The sequence below is a fragment of the Agelaius tricolor genome, unplaced genomic scaffold, assembly GCF_023055355.1.
Source record: "Agelaius tricolor isolate 1412-34295 unplaced genomic scaffold, bAgeTri1.0.p SCAF_4, whole genome shotgun sequence".
Taxonomy (NCBI): domain Eukaryota; kingdom Metazoa; phylum Chordata; class Aves; order Passeriformes; family Icteridae; genus Agelaius; species Agelaius tricolor.
The window spans coordinates 30,482,888-30,508,051 of record NW_027269264.1 but is presented as its reverse complement, the minus strand read 5'-3'; the positions used below and the strand labels follow the sequence as shown (position 1 = coordinate 30,508,051).

Sequence of the window (25,164 nt, the reverse complement as noted above, 5' to 3'; positions counted from 1 at the left end):
TAATCCATAGCTTTGGGCTTTGTCTCTTGTAGTAGACCTTCAGAGCTGGAGAGATGGTGCATGGTATTGGATAATGTCCATGATAAGTCCATCCCCCATTCAAAAACCCATTTGTACATTGCATCTCTTCTTCAAAGGCCCAACGTGTCAACGTGTCATAGGCCCACTGAGCTACCCATCTTCCCAGCTACCTTGTGATGACCCTGCTTGGAGCAGTCTGCTTCCTGATCCCTCTTAGAGGCAGCTGCTTTATTCCTTATTAAATGTGTCCACTTCTGTACACCACTGTTTCCAACTAACATTCAACTGCAGGTTTCTTTTGTTTATCTTCCTCTTCTTAGTTTCCATGTCAACAACCTTGGCAGAATTCCTTTCAGGGGTAAACACAACTCTTACCAGCTTCTTCTAGCTCACTCTTCCTAGCTCACAGACCAGCTGTCAGCCACTTCCACACACTTCTTCCAGTATTTCTCCTTGCATACAATCTCAGATAAGACCGGCACAGTTTGGTTTTCTGTTTCAGCCTTGGACTCTGTCACTTTGCTTCTAGTTCCAGAGACCTTCCCTCCTGCAGCAGGCACTGAACTCTGCTGAACAGATCTCAGTCAGCCTGGACCAGGCCCCAGCACATTGCAGTGATTTGTGTCTCTCTGGAATTATCAGGTGACAGCTCATCTTGCCCAAATATTTTAATAAATTTTTCTGCATTCCTCACTTTTTTAGAGGTGAAGTCTTAAAACACTGTGAGATGCCCACTGCCCTAGGCACTTGCTCATCCTATCCCACACTCCTTGCCACTCATAACTATCCAGCCTTAGGGCAGACCTGTGGGTGATGTTCTTACATAGTTGCGTAACTTTACACAAGATCTGAGACATATTCATGTGCCATAGCAATGCAAAGGTGCTGGTTTGGACACCCTGGGGATACTTTCCAAGAGGTAATGTAACTCACCTGGAGGAGAAGGGAAGGATGGCAGAGAGTGTCATTCCCACGGATGGACCCCTGGAGGTGTAGTTATGTGTCATTCCCAACAGGCAGCTCCTGCCGTGCAGGCGCAGCAGCGATGCTGGGTGTACACACTGCTTCAGTCCTGACAAGAGGCATCTTATCATATCAAAAACCCATGTTACAAGGCTCAACAGCATCATAACCCTAACCCAGAGCTGAGAAATAACACAGCATGGAACACAGCAAGTAAGGTGTTACCCAATGCAACTCTGAGAACACACAACAACATTGAGATCAAATAAATCAACATTGTGGCCAGTAACTATTAAACCAATGCAACTAATTGCTTATAACGATTTTGTTTTAACATGTCAGAACAGTGGTTATCTTAACTCTTCACACCCATGGGTTGGGTGCCAAAATGGACTCTTGTGGTTTAACCCAGCAGGCAGCTAACACCATACAAAACACTTGCTCACTTCCCTGTCACCACCCCAGGATAAGTAAGAGAACTGGGGGAAAAACCATTAAATTCATCCATTGAGATAAAGACAGCTTAATAGGCCAGAAACAGAAGGGGAAACAAAAATAACTATCATTAAAATTAGAGTATACAAAACAAGTAATTCACAATGTGACTGGTAGCCACCTGCTAGCAGATACACAGCTGTTCCCAAGCCCCCAGCCAGCTTTATCTGCAGCTGATATTACTGAGCTTTACACCATATAGTATGGAATATTCTTCCAGTCAGTCACGGTCAGCTATATCACCTCTGTCTCCTCCCAGCTACTCGTGTCTCGCAGCCTCCTCACTGGTAGTGTGATGTGAGAAACAGAAAAAGTCCTTGTCTTAATGCTTAACACTTCACCCATCAGTCTGCTATCAACATTATTCTCATCCTAAATCTAAATCACAACATTATGCCATATACCAGCATGAAAATTAACTCTATCCCTACAAAATTAGGACAATTGTGTACTGAAAGGACAATCTTACACCATGCCATTTAGAAACTTCCCCACATTTTGCAGACTGTTTGGGTAATAGACAAAGACTTAATTTCAAAGTATCACATTGCTTTGTCACTAAGTATGTGTTTCAATAAAGTTTTTCTGTTGACCCAATACATTACCAGTGTTTGGTGAGGGCTTGGAAAATGAAAAATACTTATCCTAAACCAAACACAGATAAATTGTGTAACCTTCTTTATATAGTAAACAAACTCTAGATAAAAGCAGTAGCTTCTTAATTTTAAGAATGCTTTGGCCAAAAAAGTAAATGTAATTGGTTTTAGGGGATTTTTTCTCATTTCTGTGAGTAAATAAAAATGTTACTTATTCCTGTAAAAATGCAAGGCTTGCTAATTAAAAAAGGGTTAGATAATATGAATAGGAAGGACTCACCAATAGGAGTGAAGGGTTTGAAATGCAAACAGGTAGATAAGGCCAACTGAATGTGCTAAATTTGTTAATGAAAATCTACGTATTACGGGGGCCTCATGGGCAAAGGCAGGAATCACATCCACTTTTAGCAGTCCAAGTATGGGAATTGATGCCATGCAGGCAAAGCCCATTTGATAGCTGGGAAAATGTTTTGAGCTCCCTGAAACAGAGGCTACACTCCTAATTTTAATATGTCTTATTACTATAACCCTAGTATCTGCACATGACTCAGCCCTGGAAGAATGACAGATAACAAGAACAATATTAGTGACATAAAATATAGGAATAGAATACACAAAACTAGTGGCTAAAAATTTGCATGCAGTTCTAGGCAGAAAAGCTTCTGTGGCATCATACAAAAATAGGCATTTAAAAGTTTGCTCCTACAATTTCCAACCCTTTTGTAATTCCAGGAATAGTTAGAACAATTGGAATGTTGATATAAATGAGAGTGTGAGAGATCTAGAAGATTGGATCCACGTCAGACTTTTGTTTTATTCAGAGGTTTGGCTTCCTGCCCTCTGTTCAGACAATAAATTGGCTGTAACAGAGCTGCTTCTAGCATTCTGTTCAGTAGAAGTATCCCAGCAGAGACGAAGTAAGGTAAGCAAGAATGGCAGATTACAGCAGGATTAAATAATTTAAGATTATGTTATCAGACTGTTGAAATTTTATGAAAGAGTGATTATTTCAGTTGATCCTAAAGTTTTCTTAAGAAATCTCTTTCTTCATCTAGTTTATGTTCATTTTTGTGTATTCCTGTGTCTAGTTTAGATAATAGATTTTGTAAACCTCACTTTTTATTAGCTAGAGGATGCCAAAAATTCTTTTTAATCCACTTTAATTGGAATAAACCTGGAGTAGTTACTACCTCTGCTAGCAGGCCTGACAGCTGTGACCCAATATATTCAACTAAAACAGTTCTGACCCTGTAAGGATCTTAAGACTTATCATGTTAGGAATTTGTCAGCATGGTATGAGATAATATTTGGAACATACCACCATATGGATGAATTCCAAAGTTTTAAATATTTTTATGCACTGAATTTGATTTAATTTAATTTTATGATCACATGTATCTTGGGGTTAAATGAAAGAGAGAGCAAACAAGATCACAACGGGAGCAAGAGAGGCAATATAACAGGTTTTCTTTGCTGTCTTCATATCAATGAATTAATATAATCCATGTAGTGGTAAAAAACAAATTTCTTCTGCTTTTAGTATGATCCTGTTGTCTTGGGCCACAAACACACTCATTAGTTTATTAAGAGTAATTAGACTGCTGCTAGTTTCAGCAGTTTAGAGACCTTTAATTCCTTTATACTTAGTTTGGATGCAAAATGAAACTAATCAGATCCAAGTTATGAAAACAGTGGTTGACACATCTGCAGCCAAGAACAATATCCAAGTTTTCTTAGTCCACTTCAATGTATACCTTACAGAAGAGAGAAATTACTGAAGAAATAGGTATGAAAGACATTAGGATAAAGAAATCAACATAGGAAGATATACACAGCATAAAAGACTATGACAAAGGGTGAAAAATGTGGGCATAGGTGACATGTATATAAGAGCATGTAATGACAGGAAAAGTTTCTTGAAATGGGAGCATTTATATGTCACTCAGTCTTAAGGAATATATGGCAATTCAAGGTGTGAACGCTTGTTTTATTTATTTTAGGGAGTTTTAATTGTTCTGGAGAACAACTAATTGGCTTCTGGAGAGCCAACAGAGGTGAAGTTCTACCACAGACTTTTCTATTTTCTACTTGTTTAAACAAGACAAAATAATTAAAATTTAGTACAGTCCTTCAAAACATCAAGGTTACCTGTCCATAGTTCATCATAGAAAGTTACTTCAGAATTTATCCACTTCCTTAACATGTTTCTGAAAATGTCTTTGAACTGGCCTGCCCTCTTCTGGAATTCTTCAGTCCTGACTTGTGGTCATTCTCCTTTTTGTCTTACCGTTGTGAGTGTAAGTTATGCAGGTACAAGACTGAAGATAGATCAAAACCAGGAATTGGGATCTTCAGAACTTATGATCAAGAGCAGCCAAACTAGAATTACACTTGTTTTTAGTAGGAAACTTGAGTAAGTGATTGTGTGGTTTTGAGCCTCGCAGACCCAGCAAAGCCTTGAGGCTTCGTTAATGAACGCCTAGAGACTTACGTCTCTCAAGATCCACAAGGTGGCACTACTGTCCACACACACCATAGAGCCCGATTCAGGTGGAAGTTTCCAGATACCCGTTTCCTAGCGAAAAAACCCACAAAGAATGTTTTCTTTTGTTAAGAATGCTCAGTGATAAAGCAGTTTCAGCAGGATGTGGGAGACCCAGCCTTTTCGTTCTGCCTCTGACTGCAAGTTATCATTAATTATATGAGCCCTATTCACAAGGAAGAGCAATCCCATATAACAAATGTTTCACTTTTCAGTGATCTAACTGAATGTTGTTATAACTAGAGTTGAAGAGACTGAGACAGTCTAGAGTTATAACTAGACTGAAGAGCCGTAGTTATCCCTTTTAGTCTGGTAACAAGAGAACTGCTGGGGCAGAAGTTTTTCATTTCGTGTAGAAAATTTAATACGAAGCTTTGCATCAGGAAAGTGAGTCAAACCAGAAAACAGAACTGCCCTACTCTTCCTTGGGTGAATTTACAAACCATTACACTTGTGTCAGAGCCATAATCTTTCTTGTCTGACAGATATTTAATTTTTCTGTGCAAGGCTGCATGGGGCTAAAATCATACCCATTTTCAGTTGTTTCATTCTCCAGGATACCTGACAGAATTGAAGCTTGTTGTTTTCTTTGGCCTGCACTTGCCATAAACACTTGCCATAAACAAGTGACTTCAGGAGAGCACATAGACTTCAGAATTTCAGCTTTCCTTTCTTTAAACCAAAGTAAGGTCCTTAGCTTTCCTGAAATGCAGTGATTTGAATTGCAACTTTGGGATTACCTTAGTAGCTGCCTGGGTGGTTTCACCATCAAAGCAGTTCACATTCTTAGATATCAAGCTCTCCTCCAGGTATCTAATCTGATATTCCTTAATAATTATAACATATTCCTCAAGTTTCCAAATTCAAGTCCTCATTTCTGAGGCAAGATTTCCTGAACCTTGGTTTAAGATTGCAATATACCTATGTATACCTCTGAAAGTCAGATCATGCTGTTTTGTAGTTAGCATAATTTTCAATCACTTATTAATACTTTGACAATTATCTTATGCTGTATCCACAGAATGGATGTGATTTTTCAATTCAGTTAGCAAAATGTAGGTAGCTTCCTATGATTGACAAACAAAAACTGAAGCCACAAACACGGCTTATATATTATCCAAGGGAAAGTCTTTCAAAACATTCGTTCAACACAACTGTGTTATCCATGTTGGCATGCATCTTAGTGAAAGTTTAGGTAGTTAACTGATTTACCATCGCTGGAAATGCAGTTTTTTTGCAAGACAAAGGCTTGGATCATGCAAGCAGTCAAACAATTTTAGAGTCCATCTACTTCTATTAACTGTCATTTATCAAAATTATATTTGAAAACTTGTTTCTCAATGGAAACACAAAGTCTTGTGACAAATTCTAACTCCTACTTTAGGACTCAAAAAGGAAGTCAAGTGAGATCATCGTCATCGGTATTTCTTCAACGCCTCGACAATGCTGCTCCGCTCAGGCCGTAGTACGCCGTATCAAAGGCCTCTCTGTAGAAGGCTGTCTGTGAAGAAGAAATGTCTTGGAAGTGCGACAGCAGCTCCTGGAAAGTCAGGTAACTCTTCCCTGAGTGACAAATATGTTTGTAATCTTGAAAAGAATATTCCAATCCAAGGCAAAACCCAACAAAATTAGGCATGCGAAACAGCTTTTCTATAATTCTGTCAAAAAGAAAAATATTTGGTGAAAAATAGACACCCCAAAGCTACCTTTAAAATAACCAGAACAGAAATACTCCTTAAAATATGACATTACATTTTTCACCCCACCATGTTCATACCAGTAATTAATAATGTACAAATGTACCTTCCTGGAGAAGGATGAATGATAAGCAGACCTGCCAACCATTCTAGTTTGGGCTAGTACTAGTTCTTTGGGCACTGTAATTCTAGTTATAAGTAGAATTCTTACACTATAGATACTTCAAGATAAAATTTTTAAAAAGTTTGCTGTATTGATTATTGTAGTTGTTCTGTTGCTTTTTAGAACAACACATCTTTTTTTTTGGAAGCCTGATTGTCAGCTGCCTTTGAAGAGAAAATCTTTGTCCAACCACAAATCAGCTATACATATAATCAAAGGTCCAACACAGAACCTGCCACTTCTGGAGTGTGTGATTCAAGCTGTCAGGGTGTGCATCATTCTTCTCCCCCTCTTACTGAGCAGAGGAGTTTCTGCTCAGCCTAAACAGGGTGGAAAGAAAGCTTCTTGAAAAAAATGCAATTTTTTTCAAAATATTTGCCTAAATACAGATGTTTCAGAGGAGGTATCTTATTATAAAATAAGTAAAAAAGTTTTTTGTGAAGTCAAGCATTCCTAAAACATTATGCTACTGCTGATGCATTCTGTGTATCGTGTTGTTTTGTTTGGCTAATTATTCTGGCAAAGGCAGGATTTTTTATCTCACAGCATACCCTGGAGGTCTTTGTCATTTCAGAAATGTCTTAACTGCATTTGAAAGTATCAAATCTCTTCCAGTAAAACAATGTTCAGCTGAACATAATCAAAATTGTGACTTATAGTGTTATTCTGGAGATGTCTCATATCCAGGTGTCCAGACATACATCCTTCTGACATCCAGAACAACACAGTCGCATTTAGGAATGAAAGGGAGCAATTTCCCTCCTGGAAGCTTTTAGTTAGAAAGACCTGGGTTTGTTGGTTTGTGTTTTGGTTTTTTTTTCAGGACAAGATATCTGATCCCCAAACTAAATGCTGCTTTTTAGCTAGCACTCTTACCTAAAAGTCCTATTTATACCCACATCCAATATTCAAAATGCAAAACTGGGAAACAGGCAAGTTTCCTGGTCAGGTCACTGACATAACCTTCTAAGCAAAGAAATATTTATTGTCCTTCTTCACACCAATACCAAGTCCTCAAAACAGCTGCTTAAGCCCACTAGATAATTTCTAGTATGTTGGCTATACTGCTCATAGTTCAAATATACATAGATTATCAAGTAAAGATTGTTAAAAAATGCCCTTGATCTTTTTCTAATGGAATGATGTAATTTCTTTGTTGATAGTAAAATGAATTATAACTCATTTTTTTATTAGGATTTAGCCTGCGACAAACATTGAAATGCTATATACTAACTGAAGATTCAAAAACAGTGCATTTTGATATAGATGAAGATGGTCATCATGAAATATCTACCAAGGATTCACAATCCCATGAAGGTAATACTCCTTACATACCGAAACTCACCAATTGCATGTATAGTACTCAGGAAATTTTCAAATGTACTATTTTGTGTCATGTGTCCCTGGGCCCCTCTCTCCAACAAAGACATTGAGGTGCTGGAGAATGTCCGGAGAAGGGCAGTGGAGCTGGGGAAGGGTTTGGAGCACAAGTCCTGTGAGGAGCAGTGGAGGGAGCTGGGGGTGTTTAGCCTGGAGGAAAACAGGCTCAGGAGGGACCTTATCTCTACAGCTGCCAAACAGGAAGGTGTATCCAGGTGGGGGTCTTGTTACCTTCTCCCAGGCAACAAGAGGCTGGATGAAGGGAAACGGCCTCGGGTTGTCCAGGGGAAATTTAGATTAAATATTAGGAAAAATGTCTCTGTTGCAAGTGCTGCCAAGCTTTGGAACAGGCTGCTCAGGAAAGTGTTTGTGTCTCCACTCTGTAGGGATTTAGGTGTTTGGATGTGGTGATTAGGAACATAGTGTACTTGGCAGTGTCAGATTATGGTTGTATTCAACGATCATAAGGGTCTTTTCCAACCTAAATGATTCTGTGATCCTGTTCTCTGTAGACATAACAATATATTGGATCTGTATGAATATTGATAATGATACAAGAATACTTTTATCCTGATTTGCAGTAGGTTTATTATATATTTAAATGATAAGATATTATTGTTTACACTCATTTGATTAAGTGAGAAGTCTAGACATTTAGCTCAAAAGAGAGACAAAGGAAAGGTAATGCTCAAAAACAAATGCAAAATGGAGAATAGGGCACATTTTGGAATTTGTGGGGTTATTTTGTTTTTAATTGAACTCTTTTGTTTTTAATTGAACTCTTTTGTCTCAAAAAGGGCTTAAGTATTTGACACCAGAGATGTTAACATAGCTATCATCATCCAAAGACTTGTTAGAGGATATGATTTTGGTAGAGAAAAATTAAATAATATCAAATGCAATTATTCTAGAATGATGCAATTATTCTAGAATGGTACCATTCCCAGAGATGTGAAAGTAAGAAAAAAGCTCAATAAAACATATTTTTAACCAAAATAGAGGAAAAAGTTGAAATCTTTTAGTTGGATTAATTGATTAATTAATCTTTAATTGAATTACTAAAACTTTCATTCTATTAAATTGAGAATAATGACAGCTACACTGATAGGGTACTTAAGTGTGTTTTATATATTTTTCACTATCTTTTCCTTGATAACTCCATCAAATTTTGGGGTCACTCAGACAATTATTATTGTTAATTTATGAACTGAACCAAAACCAGTATAGGTATACAATGGAAGCAGTTTGTGAACAGATACATGGTCTGACAAGCCTGATGTAGAAGATACTGATATTCCTAGAACACAAAAATGAAACCAAAATCAAACCAAACAAAAAAGGCCCAAAAACCCCAACAACAATGAAAAAGGAAATGTTGTGTAATATAATTGCACACATAAGCACCAAAGACATATATTCATGACACAGTTGCAACAACATAATATTAGGAAAAAGTTGTATCAAGGACGTTTATGACATTTTTACCAGAAGTGGATGATGGTTTCCTCAGCTGACTGGCTGTGTGATTCAGGCTGATGTTAGAAAAGCCAGAAACAACCTGCTATTGTTACTTGTTGCCTTCCAGTCCCATACATTTAATATTAAGGTACTCACTTTCATGCCAAAGGACTTCAGGCTCCTCTTTAATAGCACAGTAGGCTTTACAGCTGGTTACCAACTCCTTGTTTCTTAGGTGCATTCTCTGTTGCAAAATATAATTAAGCCATCAATACACTTTTTAAGCTCAGTGTTCAGGCTTCAGTGTACCTGTTCACAAGTCGAACTGTACAGCCTTACAGGGTTGAGTGAATTCGGAGACTCTCAAGAAAAGAAATCTGATGTCTGTTGCAATTACACATTTTTTCTCAGATTATGTTTCAAAACAATTCTTGAAACTGTTTCTATTATTTTTAAATCTGAGGAATGCTTAGATCTCTGATTCCACGTATTTGTTAAATACCTTCTATTTTAGATATTGCGTGGTTAAGCGTGTTCACAAGGAATGAAGCAGCAGGTAAGGAAAAACATCTTGTGGGAAAAAAAGGTATCATCTCTTTGTTAGGGTGTGGTTTTGAAGATATATTAGAGCGTAGGAAAAGAAGGTAGTAGTGTTTTACACATAGACTTGCCATTAGAACTAACATATTGTATCAGATTTTTCACTTAGCTCAGTTACTGGACCGGTCTAAAAATAAAAGAGCCTTCCTGTGTTCCATAAGAAAAAATCTTCAAAGCTACAAAATTTGTAAATTAGGAGTAGTGACTTGGACTGAAAACAAATGTATGTAAGGGAATATATTGTATACAAAATTGTTTTTGTAGAAAAGTGTGGATGTTCCATTGCTGGCATATGAGTCAAAGTGGAGACCTGTTTTAGCAGGAGAGGAAAACCAAAGAGAAATTAATATGAAGAAGGAGGAGGCTTTGGGAACTTTCATATTGTACACTTACGAAATTATTGAGAAAATCAAAGGTATATTAGTTCAGGTATTACAGTGGAAGAAAAATGCACTCTAATTCCAATCATCAAGGGCTCCTGTAACAATAAAAACAAATCTGGTCCAGTACCAGATGTACCTTGAAGAAGGGACAAATGAAGATTTCTAAGGAACAGTATAAAAATACTGATAACCTCCCAAATCCCAAAGCTTTACCTTTTAGGGATATCCCTAAGCAAAACTTTTTTTATTTATTTAATTTCAAGGCATTTTCTTTGCATGGATTTTTAAATTGCCCCTTAGACTCTGGTAAGGTTTTAGTGACCAGAGAGACAAGGTAATTAATTCAAAATCCATCAGAGTGGAAGTATCATTGATATACAATCACAAAAAGGTTCCTTGCTTTCCTTGCCATTCTCTGGCTGCTTGATAGACCACTTGTGACATCTTTTAGAGGTGATAAAGTTGGGCTCCTTTGGACTTACTCAGACTAAACAATGTATAAGCAAGTCACAATAAACTCTAGATGGAGAAAGATAAGGATAGTTAGGATATAAGTCATGTTGATGGATGTCCCTGGTGAACTGGATGGACTCCTGCATACCTCCTTTGTTGTCACTCTTGCCTTCAAGAGAGAACACTCTTGACTTTGATAAGAAACCTCTCTTGCCTGTTGATGTGTCTCTTAAATGCTACAACTAAAACTGGACAATTGCCCCTGAGGCAATCTAAGGTGATATCACAAAAAGTAATACAAAATAACAGAATTGTAGACCTGCTATAGTAGCCTACTATATTTATCTAAATACTCATTTAAACCAAATAAGGCATAGTCAGTTTGAGTTTTTCTCAATTTTTAACAAGGATTTTTAATGCTATTTTCATGCTAAAGCGGTCTCAGAAAAATTCCTTCAGAAGAACAATACAAAAGTATTACAGTTAAGGAAAGTTAAGGCAACTAAAATCAGGTCCAAGAGAAGCTAAAATTAGTCAAGTGAGATGAATACATTCAGCTAATTCTGCATATCCTTAAAAAGCTAAAACATGCCTTTGGTAACACATAAAAAACCTCCAAACTCCTTAACTGTAAGTGGTAATGCATAATAATCTAACATTTTTAAATTTGTATTCAGCTGCAGTTAAACATATAGATCAACTGCCACTTTCTTTTATATTTTCCGCCTTAAATGGAACACTTGTCATACTTCTAAAAGCATAAGTGGTGTTTTTTGAAGTAAGTTTGCGAGTCAGTCAGATAAGTATAGCATCATTGAACAATCACAGTAATATGTAATTACAATGTATGTAATACATACGTATTGGGTTTTGCTAGGTAATGCTCTTGTGTGCTGTATGAGTTGGCAAAGGGTTCCTTAATTTATTTACTTTTTGCTGACATCTTGAAGTACCAGAAGGTAACAATGAACATTGTCACTTTAGCAGGCTGAAGAATCTCCCATATTATTGATATCGTCTTACTTCCTGAAGGTAAAAAAACAATATTAGCTCAAAAATGGAATTTATCCAATGTACCCACAATTATAATAGTAAAAGGATTATTATCTAGAAACATGCAAAAAGCAGAGGGGAAAAAATGCTACATTTTGCATATTGACATATGCATAGCCAGGTGTATACAGTAAACGTGTTTACTACACATATGAGTTATCTACCACTACATTTGCCTTTGTAGTTCATATGACATGTAGTAATGTACAACTGATATTTCATACATTGACCATAAAAGTAGAGAAATTAACTATATATATGGGAAATTTAAAGTCTCACAAAGTCACAGGCGTTAAATACTTTAGACAAGAGAATGGTATCAAGAGTGATTGTATTTTTATTCCCATGTCTTAAGTATGTTTTCTCTTTGTAGAGCATATTCAGCTCTTCTTTATTTTATAAAGTGATACTCATATTATTACAATATTCTCTTCTGTGTAAAACAGATTCTAAAAATTTGGTGAGCCTCACACAGAGATCAAAGTTTAATGAATTTGTCTTGTTGTGCAAGGGTAAGAAACATCTCTCCCTGAAGGTAAGTTGTTTATTTTCTTTATAACATGTGGGTGCTCTCTCTTACTGTAAGACAATTTCCCCCACAGAACTTTTCAAATTCATTTTTCTTACCACCTTCCACATTTCATAACTTCTGAGTATGTCCCCTTATTCTTTTTTGTGAAATACTCAGAGAAGATTATTGCAAAAATTTTTGGGTTGGGTAGTTGATTACTGCCACTAGAAGATAGTCAGGGATGTTGGAGTCCAGTCTCTGTGGAGGAAGAGGGAGCTTCTTAGCCAGAAAACATGCAGGAAAATAAGAGAGTAAAAAGCAGAAATCTTGCCTTGGAAAGAGATGAGTTTAAGATGGAAATTATTTTCTTCCAATGAATACACATCACAGAATAAGGAATATGATGAAGAGAACACACAGCTGAACATCCAGTTTCAAACATTTGCCATCTGGTGTCTAAACATTCCCATTTTCTCCAATCTTGTGAAGGTTTGCTTCTGATAGGAAGGGAAGGCAAGGTAGTCTTCCCCAGAGAGGCATTATAATCAGTGCCAAATCTGTCTGAGGAAGAATGCTATGTTGCAATTTACCGTCTACAGCAGAGCAAAGGTCCAAGAAGCTCTGTTTATACAGAGATGTTGAGATAAAGAATAACCCTCTGTCTAATGTCAGGCATGCATGATGGTGGAAATCACCAAATGCTTTCTCAAAAAGTCTTGGATTTTTTCATTTGTTTTTAACTCACAATGACTCTTCATAAAATCTATTTCCTGAATTTTTCTAGGGAAATATATATTGTAAGACGCATAAATCATATTTTACCCTATTACTCACAGAAAGGGATTTTCCTTTCTGTCCCTGAAACAGCAACTATTTTTAAAGGATTTTTCTGGTTCAGAGGTTGCCTTCTCATAAATCAATTTTTTGAGGGGTGTTCCACCAAATCAAGAGAAGAACTGAGTGTTGAGCCTTAATGGATTTATCATAGCATGGGTCCCCAGTGGCGTGATAATTAACATTGACTCCATGATTTCAGAAGGCTGATCAATTGCTTTATTATACCATACCATGCCATGCCGTGCCATTTCTAAGAAACTCATCACCCTCGCAAACAGTCCGACACAGCTTGGACCAGATTGGTCAATTGAATCCAAGGGCCATCACCAGTGGCCAATTAAGAAATCACCCTTTGGTAAACAAATCTCCATAACACATTCCACCTGTGCACAACAACAGGTGCAGCAAGTGAAATAAGAATTGTTTATCATTCTTTTCTTTTTCTTGACACAATAGAAAGCAGTTCTTATCTGAAGACATACTTAGCATCTACTAAATGTGTAAAACCTTGGAAAGATCACAAACCTTTCTTTTTCCAGCACAATACAAATAATTTTCTTAGTCTCAACAGGAATTCTGGTATGGAACAGGACAAGGCTTCTTATCTGGAAAAAGTTTTGGTATCCTGGTACAATATGATTCAATAAGGGCTGCATTTCTAGATAGGACCTGGGCATTACATAGTTTGAAGGACTGTCTTGAGTATTTGCTTTCAGCCCAATTCATTTTGCAGTGCAAATTGTGAAAGAGGAATATATTAATGAATTTTTTTCAATAATTTATCAATTTATTAATCTGGGATTATTTGAATGTAATAATTAATGAACTTTTTAAAAAAAAGATAGGTTTTTTTAGAACTAGCGCCACATTTGACGGGTTTGAAAAGCAAAATATGATGAAAAAATTACCAAATTAAATTACAAAATTAATAAATCTGTTTGTTGTAAACACAGGTCTTAAAAGCATCCTGTTCAGAGCCAGATTGTCCTTCAGTGAAGAGATGTGATATGAAAACTTGCAACCATGAAGATCCTGACTTTAAACAGGTATACAATTATGATCAAACAAATAAAAACCTATGAGTGAGACTGTGTATGCAAATACAGGTGTGTAAAAAGGGCATCTAAATTCATCCTGTTACTCATTAAGTGACGAATTTCTTACTTTGAGTTGATTTTTTTTTCTCAGAAAAGGGAAAATACAATTATGACTACATCCTTCAATCTCCAGGAAAAATATCTGACTTTCTATTGAAACATGAAAGGTGGATATGTTTCCTGTATTATTATGCTTATACAAAATGAAGGGAGACACAAAGTAGATTTTATCTGGTACAAATTCTTTGGCAAGATACAGAAAATCTGGGTGAGTACATTAGCAGAAGGGATCTAGAAGGATCAGATTACAAAAGTTATGATGTTTAAAGAACTAATTAATCCATCGGTCATAAACTTCTGGGAAGTAATAAAACCCTGTCATTTTCAGGGTTTTTTCAGATGAATCAGAAATTCATCTGATGGATTTCATGTCATCAGATGATTATAAATTGGGAGTAATGTGTTGTGGACAGAAATACAGATAACTGGGTGGTTTCTTCACATGTTTTTTTGACAAACGCTTTGTTTTGTTGACTCTTCTCTGTATAGAAATGATAAAACATAGTAGGCACATGAAGGAAATCAGTTGCTCTTTGGGATACCTAAACTTTAGGATAGTAGATGTTATAACCTAGAGAAAATGCAAAACTAAGGAAATATAACTAATAATATTTTTAATTAGGACTGTAGCCCTGTGGCTTTATTATTCAACTGAAAAGCCAATCTTTCCAATTTCACTAGGCAAAATTAGAACTCTCTGGACCCAAGCAGTTTCAGAACTTCATAAGAGGGACTGTGAAACCCTGAAAACCTGAAATTCCCAGCCTAAAATTTCTAAAATGCTGACCTTTCTCCTAAATCAGAAAGCACTGAATTTCCAATTCTGGTAAATTGACATCTATCTGAGATGGTTTTCAACAGGTATGAGCTACACTACTGATAATTAATGAACAAATCTGCTACATTCTGAGCCTGGAAAATCTAAGTGGGTCCTTCAGTTCAAGTTCTGCTGAGTTACTCTTCTGCCAGTAATATTCTTTGGCTCCCCACAGGAGAAAGCAGCAAAGCTTAGGAAATTTTTAATGCAACTTTTAGTCCCCGCCTTGTATGTTATAAATGATCACAGTCATATTGATTTTTGCTAATTATATTTAATACACTTTTTTATTTCATACAGTTTTTAAACTGGAGCTGTTCACAGAGGTTTAGTGTCCTTAGGCCAGCAAGTTTTGGGAGACATCTGGAAAGAGCTGTAACAATTACTGTAGAGATCTATATATCACTTTGGGTTTTTAAACATAGTTAAAATGAAAAATTCTTTTTGGGATCCCATTCATTACGTAGTAAGACAAACCATGATGATCTGCTCATCATGGTTTCTTACTGATACCCTGAAATAGAAGAAAAACAGTCACTCATTTGTATGAGGAGAAATCTAAAGCGTGCACTTGAACCACATCCAGTTGGGTAAAGAGGCAAAATCATAGGCAACTCTGAATCATGAGATTCTTCATAAACCTTCTAAAATGAATGTACCGATCAGTAAATAATTCCTGGTGTGATGAATAATGCCTGCATTGTCCTTAGGATGAGAAAGTGTGGGAGTAGTGCACTGAGATGGAGAAATACTTCTCATGGATAATGACAAAACTACTCAGAGCTGCAATGTGATATTTAATCTACTAGCTTTGAATAGCTAATCTTTAAGACAGGCATTTTCTTTTTTTCTGTTTGAAGACTGCCAGTAGAATTAGCAGAAATGTGAGAATCTACGGACCCTATCGTTATACCAGGAAGAGTTGTATAGCTGTAAACAAGTTGTATGTTGTAAACATTCATTTCTGTAACCAAGGCAATTGAAACATTGAGACATGGTTCACAATCAATATTAATTGAAACATCTTTTATTAAATTAAATTTTAATATATTAATTAGATTGTAATAACAATAAAATAATTATTTAAAATTACAGCAAGTAATAGTTTACAATAACATCTGATTCTGATTGGGGATTAAGTCAGAAAGGCAATACCAATATTTATTGCAATGCTGTTGTGGTAGGAGTGGAAAACTGCACTGTAGGCACAACTATGGCCTCACACAGTTCCCACAGTGGCAGCATCCCAGCCAGAGCAGTAGTGCACAAGTCAACCCCAACAGTTCACTCAGGAGCATTTGCTTATAACTGTGATTATTCTAACTCTATAATAGACCATGCTTATCATAATTAATAATATCATAGAAAAAAATGCAGTTAACTACACAACAGAATGATCTCAGGGCTATAGAACAGTATTTCACTTTAGATTCTCCACTTAAAAGGTTTTCGCTGTTCCCCCACCCATCGCTCATAATTCTCCCAGTAGGTAAGACAGCTCCCATTTTATCATTTGCATTAATTATGTGTGAATTTTTTACTATTTCTCTTTTTTTACTCTTCTGGAAGTGCAGAAATTAGTGAGCATACAATGGTTATCAAAGAAGCACACGTCTTCAGTACATATACACTACTACATCTGTAGTATCTCATTTTAGTGTAATTTCTGTTCTGGTTCAATATTTATATTTATATAATATTTATATAATATTTAATGTATTCTTGACCCATTGCTATACTCAGACCTTTGGTGATGTATTCATCACCCTCTCATCTTTTCTGAAGTACTAGTAGCACTCAATTTTCCCTCTGTTTCAAATCTTCATTAATTAACACATATGCGTAAAAGAATACTAAAGGATAGAATTCAGCAATCTCAATTGCTGGATCAGGCTGTTTTTCTTCAAGTTATTGTCCCTTGCTGGATAATGCAAGATTATTAGATCATTGTATCTGGACAGCATTTGCCAAAATTTTGACTGGAATATCCCAGCCTGGGTGGACTGGGACCTGAAGTACTGCAGCTGTGAAAGTTCTACTAAGAGCTGTAAAAGTTTTTATTCCACAGTCCTCTCTGTTTTACTGAGTAGTTTGATGAAGACAAGAAGGAAGGAGATTATAGCAGAGGCTGTGCAGTCATGAAAGACTTTATTAAGAGACTTATTCTTTACTCCAGTAGGCCAAAATAAACTCCAAACATGTAAAATCTGGTGAGGCCCACTAAGATACCTTGATCCTGAAGTTTTTACCTTGTAAGTACTGACAATGCCATGTTTACTGTGCTTGGCAGCAAGCTGATGGTCTTTTTTGGCACCCAGCATGCAGCCTGAGATTTTTGGGGTTTTTTGCTCCAAAAGTTGATTCATCTATTGAAAAGCCAAGGAGTGATCTGCAAGCCTCACTCACTCTTCAGTGGTCACATATGGCCAGTGTAGAAGTCTGATGGGTGTTGAAAGTGGACTGTTCTGGGCTGAACATTCCTTTCATTCAGGGCTGCTGTATCAGAGATCCTGCACCTTCAGTATGAATGGAATCAAAGGTGGCAGAGTGAATGCCACAGCTGATATTGCCAAAGCATTTTTATTGATCACTTTGGCAGCAGTGTACAGGCCAAAGTTTACTTTCAGTGGAGGGATGTCCAATACACCTGAAGCTGACTGACCCAGGGCTGGAAGCACAGCCCTACTATTTGTCAGGAAGGACCAGCTGTGGTGAAAAAATAGACTGAGGTGTGTTGCTCCAGCCAGCATCCAAGCCCCTGCACCAGACCTACTTTCCTGCCAGGGGACAGAATATGCAAGAAATGACACCTCACTTCTTAACATTTAGAAAGGTTTATTGAACCACAACAAGGGACAGCATAAGGAAAAAGGGGCAGTGCTGGGTGCTTAGCTGCAGCCAGACACACACTGCCCACACCTGCAGTAATCCTTACATATGCTATTGACAAGCCAACCCCCTGGTAAGCCAGCCCTCCCCACACTCATCCATATGTCACTCTTCCGACCCAGCTCTTCCTTTGTCCCACCTTTTGGAGTCTGTGCAGTCCTTCTTGCTTCAACTTTCCAGTGGTCAGAGATTAACTTTCAATATTACAAAATTTATATGAAAAGACACCAGATCTTAACAGAACTTCTTCTAACCTTATAACATACATTTAACATTTGCAAGAGCCAACACCACACTATCAGTTTATTAGAGAACAGCAAGAGCAAAAGTAAGGAAATTTTTGAATTAAGAAAAAAACTCAAAAGTAAAACATATGAAGGTCAGAAAAAACCACAAATGATGCAAAAGCACTTACTCATCTCCTCCCCTGACCAATGCTCAGACAGTGTCTGAGTAGTAGTCTTCTCAGAAGCAGACACCCATCCTCCCAACCCCACATTTCCTATCCTTTACATCCTTTATGACTGGCCGTGACATCACATGACATAGAGTATCCCTCTGGCCACTCTAACACAGCTGTCCTCCCAGCTGTGTTCCATCTCAGCCTCTTGCCCATCCCAGCTTACGCACTGAATCTGAATGGAAAGAAAGAGAAGCTCATGGTGTTGTGCATGCACTGCACAACAGCCAAAATTTTCAGTGGTGTGTCATCAATCCTGTTTTAGCCACAAACCACATAACTAATTTGTAACGCCTTTCAATGTCCATAACTTCTGTGATACAATTGAGGTGGCAGTTCAGTTTTACTAGTTTGCTTATCATCATTGCACACTCATGTCTCTTTGATCACATGCTCTTTGATTCCTTTGATTCTCTTTGATCTGAGGCAAAATGTAGATTGCAGTGTGCCCTACACTCCCTTGTGTAACACATTATAACACCGCAAGATGTTCTGTTTCAGCTGGCCTTCAAATCCGTTCCTTTTTATCTTCTAGTTTCTTCCTAGGTTACAGTGCAGGATTTGAACCTAGCTTGGAGTAATGCTCATTGTGCCATAATTGATCTGACTTTATATAATTTTGAGTCTATTCATTTTAAAACTTGTATACTACTCTCTGACCCATTTTTCTTTAGCCTGTAAGACAATATTTGTGGCATTTTTCTGACATGAGCATATGTGTTCTATTTCAAGTGCATTGTGAACCACCTGTGGGACATGAATAAAGGTGAATTTTTTGTCGTTAAATGTGAAACCTAAGCTGTAAATTGGTTCTTCATTTAATGCAATGGAAAGCAAAATATCAGATTGTATCTAAAAATCAGTAGCTTTTTTCTTGGAACTTGCAAATTGTCTTGAGTCCTACTGTAGAAACCATCCTCAGGAGGAACATTATCTGGCAGTAGTCCACCACATTCTCCAGGTTTTCTCATCATCCTCCTTTACAGGTCATAATAGAAAATCACCTCTTCCATGATTTCTTGCAAAACATTTTGCTCTTTCCAAAGACCTACTGCCCATCCCAGCCCTGATGGTGTTTCATTATACTTCTATTTTGAGTTCTTCCTTCTCCCAGCCAAATAGTGTCATTCTCCAAATCATTTTCCTCTTACAGTTTTCCATCTAATTTTCCATCATTTCATGCAGGTACAGTAGGTATTTTTAAATTTCTGAATCTCAATTTGCCTTTGCGAGCATGTAAATTTTGTTTTACAAAACCCCTTTGGAATCTCCCTTGCTCTAGCGTGAATTTCTGCATTGTACATATGAATCTCCCTCCTTGCTTCTACTGGTTTTCTTTCACCAAACATTCTTATTCCTTTTATGTTTACTTTTTACCATTCTGAGTCCCTAGTAGGTATTTGTTTCCCAAAAGACAAATCTTTTTCAACTTCCTTAACAGTATTTTTTAAAACTTTAATTTTTTTTTGAAGCTGCAGACACTGTTGTTACATTGAATTGATCAGGACAGAATATTCTAGCTGCTTCCCATTATAGCTTTGCTGATAACAGGTGTATTCCCCAAGTTTCCTTGAGGTATTCTGCAATAACTGCAGGACAATTTCTTTCCATCTCCTGTTGTCATACAGGCTAAAAGGACACATTGCTCCTTCTGTCAAAAGGTGGTTATTGCCAACACTGTAATCTCCAGCAAGCTAGTACCTTTACATGCACTCCTGCTTTTCCTCAAGGATTCTGTTTCCTTTTAGAGGTCCCCTTAAGGAATGATAATACACCAGACTAGTCAGAGTTATAGAACTGGGCAGAACATGGGCAGACTTATAGAACATAGGCAGAGCAAGAGTGTTGAACAAGGTCACTCAAAAGGAAAGTTAAAATAATTTGATTTTTATATGTTCAGTCTTTCCCAAAGGATACTCTAAATTCCCTGCCCTCTGGCAGGAAGCTGCGTTGGGGGAAACACAAATCTCAACCTTCTATTAATTAATGTCCCACTATTAGCATCAGGTAACTACTCACACAGTATTGACTCCTTCTCTCAGCGCACAGAGGCAGGAGCAGGGGCTCTCACCCCCAGCCCAGCAGGTTCCAGGCAGCTGTGCACAGTCACACCCAGGGCTGCTGGTTCCCGCAGCTGTGCTCACACACACTGCCCAGTAATCTCTGTCCAGCTACAGCAGCTGCTTGGATGTGATGTGGATTACACGACCTGTGGTAGGTGCTGGAGGAGTGCTGGAGACCATGGGCAGGTTCAGCAGCCCTTTGGAGCCCCAAGCTTAGCAGTTTCTGCAGATTTCAGTACAGACTCTTCCTCTCTCTACCGCAATGGTTTTTTGTAACTCTTTTTCCATCCCCACCCTGAGATGCCCAGTCAGCACAAATATATACACCCACCCACCCACTCACCCACCCACACACACAGAGTAGCTCCTTAGACAATAGCTATTGCTCCAGAGATGGATCTTTTTAAAAAGTGCATTGGAACCTGGAGATATACAGAAAAGCCACAGGAATAGAGCTCAAGTTGTTTAAGAGTAGTTTCTACTGTAACATTCTAATTTTACTTCAAAAGAAGCAAGCAAAACTGTGGATGGACATTTTACTGCTAGTGGCAATTGATAGGGTAGGCCTAAGGTGAGAAAATAACCAAATGAAAAACTTAAGTTATCATAAATACACTGAGGAAACTGTGCTGGTGTTTTTGTGACGCAAAGGAATGCATCACAAAATGCATATTAGTCTGGTATTGCTCAGTCTTTTGAGGGACATGGGTATTACTTTTATTCATAGTTATCAAAGAATCTATCCCAAAATTATTAATTGTTGCCTAAGGTTTATTTAAAAATTGGTAAATATGAGTCACTGGAGAAAAGTATAACAAGCATAAAATATAACAAACCAACAGCATACATGAATTTTTGTCACATTTGACATTATGGAATGGCATTAGAAATACAATGTGTTTTTTACTTTGTGTATTTTCATAGCTGAGTGAAGACAATAACTTTTTCATCATGCATTACCAAGGAGATTCAGTCCAGTTCCAATGCTATGAAGACAGAAGTTACTATCTGTGTGTGAATGATGACTCACTTGATATTCGCAAGCTGGAAAACAAAGAGCCCAATGAGGACAAAAATTTTTACTTCAGGGTGTCATATTTACAGGAAAAGTAACTTGTCTACCTTTTGGTGGCCTAAGTGCCCATACATCTCCTAAGATGATGAGGAAGTTTGACACCAGCTAATTTCTGTTTGGGCTAAATTTTTACATTTTCATAATTTCTAAGCCACCAAAATCCTTTATTTCTGGACATTCAATAGCAAAAGAGGAAGGCCAAGTTTGAAAAGCATACTAATTCATCAGTCTCTGTGTCCTACCTTCCAATTGTGTTTTTAAGGAAACATTATATTCTGGTGTGGGAAAATATACAGGGGATATTTCAAAGATGGCAACAATAAGGAACATATATGAATATGATCATAAAATATGCCATTAGTTTTCCATGCGATAAACATTTTACTTTTTATAAACTGTGTCTTATAAGCTCACCTGAGTGTGACAAGAAAACTTTCAGAAGTTGTTAAATGCATATGTGCATATCCTGACTGACTGACTTGGAGAAAGAGTAAGAATAGGTGTCTTGACTCTATCTGAGAATAAGGGAAGATACTGGAAGCTAGAAGATGTCTCTGCACCTGTAGCTCCAAGCCAGCCCATGTAGTACACTATGCAATTTCAGCATCTCTCCAGCACGGCAGCTCTCTAAGAAAATGTACAAAGAGCATCAGATACACAATGTGCAGGCAGAGGGAGGGAGGCACATTGAACTGATGGGCCATAACAGATGCCTGCAAACACAGCAGAAAATTGCTCTGACACATTGGCTTCCACTTCTGAGTCATAGAGGGAAATACAATTGCATGCTAAATTGCAAAGCAGAGTGCAGAACAGCATCAGAAAAACAGTAATGTTCAAAATTACTGAATAAAATAAACATTAAGTGTTTATGTGAGCTACACTGGAGGACCCTTAAGAGTACTTAACATTGGGCTACAGGGTCTGTCAATGTCAAATGGAAGATGTTGACACTTAAATGTCCATAGACCATGCCCCCCAAACCATAACCTATTTGAAATACATGAGAAAACAACCTGAAAATTATCAGGATCACTAAGGGTTAAAGATCTGGCTCTTCATTGCTGTACATTATCTTCCACTCTGATTTAGTGGCAATTTTCTGTGATGCAAGTAATTTGAGACTGTATGTGTATAAATAGTGCACCTACACCAAGAGACTGCTGCTTAATTGCAGCAAAACAGCCTACAATATAACACACTTGCAGGAGTAATCCTGTGTAAGTATAATAAAAAGTGCACAGCTGAAATAAGAATCCTAACACCAGTCAGTCAATCACACCAATGCACATTGAAATAATGCAATTTTCTGTTGTAAACTAAACTCCAAAGGTCTGTGAGACCTTAAAAGATTTCACAGCTTGCTTGTTGTATTCTTCAAATAGCAAAAATCTTTATGTTAGTTATAATGCTCATTGAAGAGAGCTTTTAAATATTTTCTAAATAATACTTACAAGCTCTGGACCTTCCAAGAGTTCAATAAACTGCCAAGAGTTAGCATGAAGACTCTAAAAACTCTAGATATTAATATAATAAATCAGCATTTATTACTAGAATCAAGTTAACTTAAACTGCTTAAGATGTTGCACAAGAAATAGATTCAGTCATAGTAAGTACATTAATTTCACTATCTGATACACTAATACTTCATAGTCATACATTTATTATTGGTAGTGTAGTGTAGTCACCTCACTAAATTATAGATTGTGCTAGATGGGAAGTTGATGAAAAGACAACAAGTCACCATAAAGCCTGTACAAAGCATATTAATGAAATCAGCATTGCTGATATCACCACAAAAGTAACATTTACCTCAGTTAAATTTTAATCTTTTTTATAGTTAAAATTTAAATTATGGTTATATGCAGAATTTTGTACTTTTACCGTGTGCCATCTTTTTAACAATTCAAGGGAAAATAAACCCTTATGGAATACAGCAGTCATAATTTTGTAAAATTTTGGATTTGATATCTAAGATAGTAATATCATTTGACTTCTTTTCTCATAAAACACAGTAAAATCAGACAACTTCATAATTTTTAATGTATAGAGTAAAACAAGTTTAAAAATTCTCTATCCTAATCTTTGCTGAAGTCTTATTTTTGATCATAAAATCCCTTCAAATTGACATTTTCCAGTTCCCACTAATCTAAGTGTCTTGCGAGTGGCAGAAAAGTTTTTAATATGTGAGGTGGAAATAATTTAGAAATTTTATTTTAAAACAGAAAATGAAAGCCATTTCAGAATGGCTTTCATTTTTAGCCTTTCAGAAAAATATAGTTTCAAACACTTTACAATAGAATCCAATGTGTCTAACATTCAAATATGAAATATAATTAGTATTTTGCTGTTTAAAACAACAATTATATTCTTTAACTTTCATTTAACAGATGTGATAATTATTAAAATAATATATATATATGTCACTCTTGTATTTCTGCCCTTCCAAAGCTGTGCCTTAAATAAAGTACTGCATTTTGTTTGCTTAGACCAATGTAATGCAAGTATTCTTCATATATTACTTGTAGTATTTTGACCATATTTGTGACTTCCTACAATAAAACCTGTGAGAAGAACTACAATAACTGTAAAGCAAGTGATATTTCTCTGTGTTACATACACTTCCTTCATTATAGGGAACCAAAAGAGCTAGAAATTGGAATTAGAAGTTGTCATTTTTCTTGCCTCTACTTGGCATTTTTTCAAGGCTATGTCTGCACGTGATGGTGTGTCCCCACTTCCCCCATTTCTGCTCGAGCAATGGCCACCAGTGATGTTTGTGATTCAGGGCCATAACTCCTGCTCAGCAGCCAAGGGCCATAATCCTTGTTCAACATTCAGTAGACACTGAATGTCTCTACAGTCTAAACAAATTTTTACAATCTCACATAGGTGCAATTACAAAACTGCTAAAACTTGTAAGCAATCCAAATTATGCAGTTTCAGTTAAGGATCTTCAGTAACACAACATCTCGGTAGAAGGACTCATTTATGCCTCTTCCCTGGTGTTAAATGCTCACCGTGCACTCACAGTCTGATGTCAAGGGTTCTTTTTTCTTAGACAGGATGATGTGGTCAGGGTGCCATCCCAGTAAATACAATACATGTGTGTCTTCTAATTCCCAGCTGATTCAAACAGAAAAATACTCTCCCTTGAGTGTTGCTACTTTTACATGTACATGGCATGAATTTTGAATAAACAGACATTATTATATATACATTATATATTATATATGTACATTATATTATATACATATATATACATACATTATTATAAACAGACATTATTTTAGCATCACTTTGGTTGTGATTCTGCTTGTCCATAATTTCTCTAACCAAAGAAATCTGTTTGTGTGCTGTAAGTGTGACTCTCCATATTCCCTGTTTATACAAAGAGACTGCAGAAAAGAAGATACTCTACCAGGCCCTCCCTTCATTGTCTCTGGCCTGACTGGTGCCCAGAAACAAGACACAGTGGCTGCTACTGTACAGCTCCTTGAAGTCGTCCATCTCTAGCACCATCTTGTGGTCTCTTGTAAACTGCTATCCAC

General features: G+C 36.9%; 1 protein-coding gene across 1 annotated transcript; it reads left to right on the top strand.

Annotated features, from left to right (window-relative positions):
- The first annotated feature begins 2,934 nt into the window (after window positions 1-2,934).
- Window positions 2,935-24,192, top strand: LOC139589042 (uncharacterized). Its single transcript, XM_071425062.1, has 7 exons — window positions 2,935-2,997; window positions 6,002-6,169; window positions 7,672-7,794; window positions 9,830-9,871; window positions 12,251-12,339; window positions 14,106-14,198; window positions 21,463-24,192. The coding sequence occupies exons 2-7, from the start codon at window positions 6,061-6,063 to the stop codon at window positions 21,649-21,651; spliced, it is 645 nt and encodes a 214-aa protein (XP_071281163.1). The 5' UTR covers window positions 2,935-2,997; window positions 6,002-6,060; the 3' UTR covers window positions 21,652-24,192.
- Window positions 24,193-25,164: the final 972 nt, after the last annotated feature.